The sequence below is a fragment of the Myotis nattereri genome, assembly GCF_964212035.1.
Source record: "Myotis nattereri genome assembly, chromosome: 2".
In the NCBI taxonomy this organism is placed as follows: Eukaryota; Metazoa; Chordata; class Mammalia; order Chiroptera; family Vespertilionidae; genus Myotis; species Myotis nattereri.
In genome coordinates this window covers 112,693,619-112,699,618 of record NC_138076.1, presented here as the reverse complement: position 1 = coordinate 112,699,618, position 6,000 = coordinate 112,693,619, and the positions used below count along the sequence as shown (strand labels likewise).

The 6,000-nt window shown below is 42.2% G+C and overlaps 1 protein-coding gene across 2 annotated transcripts in view; it reads left to right on the top strand.

The window, feature by feature from the left end:
- Positions 1–618: 618 nt before the first annotated feature.
- The window catches only part of FRY (FRY microtubule binding protein), a gene marked incomplete at its 5' end in the record, with an annotated part of 453,417 nt that continues 448,035 nt past the window's right edge, over positions 619–6,000 (top strand). For both annotated transcript variants that reach the window (XM_081083582.1, XM_081083581.1), the window contains one exon: positions 619–823. In XM_081083582.1, coding sequence (XP_080939708.1) covers positions 619–823 — 205 coding nt within the window. The remainder of the gene's footprint in view (positions 824–6,000) is intronic.

Below are 6,000 nucleotides of genomic sequence, written 5' to 3'. Positions count from 1 at the left end.
GGCGGCGTGGGCTGCGCTGGGTTCCCAGCACTGCTGCTTGACACACGCCCAGGTTCCTTCCTGATCATCACCAACTATCTCATCCTCTCCAGCCAACTTCCAGTTGGTTTCCTGCCAAATAAGGAATTTAACGTGTGTTCTGAGTATGTAGTTTAGGACAAAAGTTATGAGGGCATGTAAAAATGTTTCTTGAAAAGTTTAAAGTCTCTAAGAGTTTGGAAACAAGAATAATGAGAACTACAATCTGCATAGGTATTCTAGTTTAAGTAGTGAGTTGTGTTTGCTTTATGGCATTGCTCCAGTAAAACAGAAATTTCACCCAGCAACCATTTGCCCCGCTTTTACTGCTGTCTACAAGCGCTTGGGCGTGGCCACAGCTGTTCCCATTCCCCTAACGATTTTTTTGCATCTCTCCTCCCCGTGCTATTAAGTGTTGAAAGGAGGGGCCACGTAGTAATTCTACACCTGTTCAAGTCTGTGCCTATCAACTTGTTGAGCTTCCCAAACAAGTGTGGGGCAAAGCAAGAGGGCATCTGAACCTGATTGGAGGTGGCAGTGTCTGCCGCTGACTCTGGCTTTGCAGATTTTTTTTAAAGAGTCCCTAATGTATCTCCTGCAATGGCAGTTGATGACAGCAATTTGTATTCCAGAACGAAGAACAAGCTACAGTCAGCTCAAAATGATTACAAGTCATCAAGACGGAGTAGTCTGCCACCTGAACTACTCCTAGGACATGATATTAGAGGAAGACTTCAAAGAAACGTTAAAAACTTGGAACCTATTCACCTGAGGCGCCCGAAAAAGAGACCATCCATATTTCCAGGTAGGAATTGTTTAAATTTTGTCTGTTGGTTAAAAAAACAAAAACATGACAAGGACTGTATCAGATGTGTTATATTTAAAATTAACTTGGGACACGTTTCAGAGCCAAATCAACATGTTTGAATGTAAAAAATAAAATGATTCTCCAATCTAAAAGTACTCTCACTTCTTTTATTTTCCTAACGTCTTTAAGGGTCTGTGAATAGGCAGCTGTTTTATTACTTGTCAGGAGCAGCTTTGCTTACAGTCCTGAAGAAGTCCCCGCTGCTTTTTTCCTTTATTTTACAAGATCATTGGATTGTTGAGTGAAGCTGATGTGTGTGTGTGCCATAGATATTAACAACATTAAATACTTGAGTACATGCTTCAAATTCCTGTCTTGCATCAGAGCCTAAAACCTTTGGTAGAAAAGGGCTCAATTAATGTGGATGGTGAAATGTATGAAAGCTCAGAGGCCTCACTGCTTTTAATCTTGATGAAAGGGCTCTGATGTCTGCTGTAGATGTTCGTGCCGGGATATTACAGATCTGGAGATGGTATAAGATGCCTGTGACAGTGAACCCCACCTCAGGGATCATTGAAGAATATGAGTTATTTAGTCAATTTGATTTCAACAGTATTTGCATGGGAATTTCCTGGAGAAACTGGAAGTGGCCTTTTTGTTATGATTATTTGGTTTATTAGACTCTTCAGGCAGGATAGAAAAGGGAAAAATAATTCAATCAGGTTTTACTTAGTAAAATGATATTGACTCTCCTAACAGCTGAGTCTTTGTATTGCGTTAGGAAATAGAAGGGGATTTGGAAATATGGGACTCAAGGCCACAAGCTGAAAATTACACTTCTAAGAAAGCTGTTGTTTTCATCAATTTCTTTTTGGTTCAGTGATGTTGCCCTGATGTCTAGCTCCTCTGCAGGAATAGCAAAGCCCAGACTGGAAGGAGCCAGAGGTGTGAATGTGTTAGTGTGCTGGGGGAGAAGGCAGGGCTGATATGATATGAAAAATGCTGTGAGGAGGAATATTTACATATCTAAAGTATCTCAAAACACAGTTGCTTTGGGCCTGTGCTCTTTGATCTGCAAGACATGAAGCATAGCCAGCTGAGTTGGTTCCCTAAGTACCTCAGGAACCTTCTGCCAGACCTATTTGCACCTGCTGCATTTTCTTCTCTTCCTTTATTCTCTGGGTTAATATATCTGGGTCCATGTATGCATGGTTCTTCCTGCTTTTCTCCACCACCAAGCCCCACTCCCATACCTCACAAGGGCTTCTCCTCCTCCTTTCCAAACTACCAGATCCCAGGACACTTCACTTCCTCCAGCCATACTTCCCAGTTTGGCCTCTCTTTCTATAAGATCATCTAGTTCTGGGCTGTCAGCTACAATCACAAAATTGTGAGGAGACCTGTTAACTTGGACCTCACACAGGTTATCCTTTCTAAGATCTCAAATTGACATAATTAATGTAACAGGGTGGAGCGTGAAAAGAGCATTGGACTTAGGCGAGCTGAGTTCTAGTCTAGTTTGTCCCTAAATAGCTGTGTGTGTTTTTCAAGCCACCTCACTGATCCATATGGCCTTCAAGCACGTTATTTATTTCTGCCCCCTGTCCCTTCACGGGAACAGTAACAGGACATGGCCCTTACTGTCCTTCTCTCAACCTCTCTGCCAGGGTCTCCAATTGAAAAGCTTGAGAGTCACCTGCCCAAAGTTTGAATACTACTGATGGCAGGATTCCTAAATTCCTTTCAGCTTACCTTCAACTCCACTGTCACCCAGGTTGCATGAATTTCTTTTTACAATGGATGACTTAGAAATGCCACTGGGCTGAAAACCCCACCTCATCTCCTAAACATCGACTGTAAACAGAAATGTGGGTAGATTGTGAGAACCTATTCCCATTTTATACAGCTATGTATTTGCACATAAGGAGCAGATATTATGTGGGACCTGAGGGTCAGAGAACTTAAGGTGCAACTCAAAATTAATACTGGCAAAACTAGGGCTCAGACAGGACCTTTGGACTACAGCACTGAAGCTGCTTCCCTCTATTATGTTGCACCCTCTTGTCATCTGTTGTTATCATTTGTCTGAGAAGATTCTGGAGGACATGTCAGAGTTCTATATGCATTCGAATGGAACCTCACATGCACACAGATAACTTTAGCCTCCACCTAAATTCTCATGTTTTCAGACACTGAATGACTGATTGGTTGATCAGTTCATTCATTCACTCACTCATTCACTCACTCATTCATTCACTCATGAAATATTCATTCCATTCTGCACTGTGTTAGGAATAGACCTTCAAGAATCCAGCTACATGTTGTCCTTCTGTTCTTATCACCCATTTTTTTTCTCTAAGAGTCATTACACACTGAGGATAGTTACACACCTCAAATGCAAATCTCTTTGCTTCATTCCCTTACTTAAAATTCTTCAGTGGTTACCACTGCTCTTAGGATAAAGTTCAGACTGCTTAATGCAAAGTACAAGAGACTGCATAATCTGCCCCTGCTTCCATCCCCAGCCCCATCTGTTAGCACACCTTCCCCTTGTCTCCTTACAAACTCAGTCAGCTTCAGATCCCCATGGCCCAGCATGCTTGCTCTTTTAAGGCAGATGCTATATACCCTACCTGTAGAGTTTCACCTCACTAATTCCTACCTTGGCTTCAGGTGTCAGTTCAACATCCCTTCTTCTAGGAAGTTTTCCTGACCCCACATCTGGACTGGGTCCATTCTGTGTCCTTCTCATAACACCCAGGCTTTACCTATCATAGCACTTCGTATCACACTGTATTGTAATTGTCCGTGTCTCCCACCAACCAGCGAGCCAGGGACCATATCAGTCTTGTTATCCATTGTATTCTTAGTATCTGTCATGCCTGGCACATAGTATGTGCTCAATAAATATTTATTATTGACTCAAATTGTGCTAAATGGAATTAATTCTTGGCATAGTTTGTATGCTCTGCCTTCTTCCAGACTCCATTTTTGCTATTCGCAGTCACCTTCCAACACACACACTCTTGCATTCCTGTCGTGTCCTTTCTTCTATTTTCTACCTCAGCCTCAATGCTCAATTGAAGTCTTCTGACTTCTACAGCCACCCAGTCTTCCTCCTCCAGTCTCTTGAAGTTCTTTCTCTTTTATGCCCACCACCTCCTTGGCTTCAGCACTGCAGGAAACTGTAAAAAAGAGTCCTGCCTAGGATTGTGTTAAATTAGCTTAGGTTGTGCGTGGGTTCGGTGGTCATTGTCCCTCTGTGGCAACTGTTAAGTTTTTGTTTGTATAGAAACTCTTTGAAAACAGAGACTGTATCTTTATATGTCCTGGAATCACCCAATTGTCTAGGAGGGGGAATTGCACAGAGTAGGTGTTCAGTCAGCATCTGCTGGTTTATTAACTACATAATTTGCTGTGGGGCTATGTTCATCCTGTAGAGCCGTGATTCTCAACCTTCCTAATGCCGCGACCCTTTAATATAGTTCCTCATGTTGTGGAGACACCCAATTTCATTGCTACATAATTAAAGCATAGTGATTAATTACAAAAACAATATGTAATTATATATGTGTTTTCCAATGGTCTTAGGCGACCCCTGTGAAAGAGTCATTTGACCCCCAAAGGTGTCGCGACCCACAGGTTGAAAACCGCTGCTGTAGAGCCTATCTGATTGTATATCCAGGAAAGAACTAGTTGGCAGATAAAGATTGCCAAAAGAGAAGGTCTTTATACTGACTTTCATCAGTATAAGAACTCTTGTGGAAATGTACCCTTGTCTCAGGGTGCAATTAATTCATTGAAAAATGTGTTAGGATTATACCATATGCCAGGAACTATTCTAGACCGTGGGAGGAAAGCAGAGGGTAAGACGATGTCTGGTCAAGGCTGTTGGGAATTTTCCTATCAGGGCGCTTGCCTAGCGTGCTAATCAGTAAATACTTCTTGGATACAGAAATGAAGGAACACCATACTCACAGCAATGAATCTTAAAAATAGAACCAATATGTTTAAAAATCATACTTATATAAAAACATTAAAGCCCAGCAATTCTTCTTCCATTAAAGAAACCTTAACAACAGGATGCTAGTTTGAGTGGCTACAAAGTTCTACAGCTTCAGGTCTCACCAGGCCAGGTGTTATCAGTGATGGTCCCCGTAGCAGGCAGAAGCTTGGCTCCCCTCCTCCTGAGAGACTTCCAGCAGCTCTATAGTCAGGGGTTCAGCCCAGCTAAAGAAAACACAGGCAAGAGACAGAAGTGGTCCTAATATTATAGGCACCTCTCACCAGCACCAGAGAGGTGTTACTGGAAGGGACAGCCCTCTGAGCCTTGTCCTTTCATATAAATGAATTTATATGAAAGTCCTTGACTGCATTGTGAAAAGCCAACTCATTAAAGCAATTTAAGCATGCACCTTTATTGAAAAGGCAAACGGTATATACATCTGGCTCATGAAGCACAGACGGTCTCTCAGCTAATCTGAAGAGCAAGTTGGGTGGGGGTTTGAGGTATTATATACCCTCCTGTCTATAGGCTTCAAAATTCCTCTGCTGACTATTTTGGTACAGCTTAATTCTCAAGGTCCCTTTTTTACTTTTTGTGGACTTCCCAGAATTCATGAGAAGCACCTGGCAACTTTATCTTGCCAAGCCTTGAAACTGCTGGCTTCTCTGCTTAGGAAGTAAAATGGACTTTTTTTTCCCCCTTTCCCCTCTCTCCCTCCCTTTCTGCATTCTGTCATTGGGTAGGTTTTTTTTTTTTTTTTTTTTTTTTCTCTTTTAACCATTTGCTCTGTGTCATTGGCTGGGGAAGATAATGGCTTGTTAGTTACAAGCTGGCTGCAAATTACCCACACTGGCCTTATTTTAACTTTCCTGTCTCAGTTTCCCTATGCCTCCTACCCTGAAATCCTGTAACACTAACACACACCACAGCCACACACGTTGGATGACAATGAGCATCATATATACCTGGAAGAAAGCAGGGCTCAGGTGCCAGGTGTAGTGGACTGTTCATTCAGCACTGTTAAGAAAGCAAGTTGTGTGTTCAATCAGCCTGTTCTTAAAATACTCTACTAATTTTACAGTCATCTGTTGTGAAAAGCAAGGAGCCATCTGCTCCAAGCTAACAGCCACCCCCACAGACTTCCTTACAGCTTAGTCAAAGGACAAGT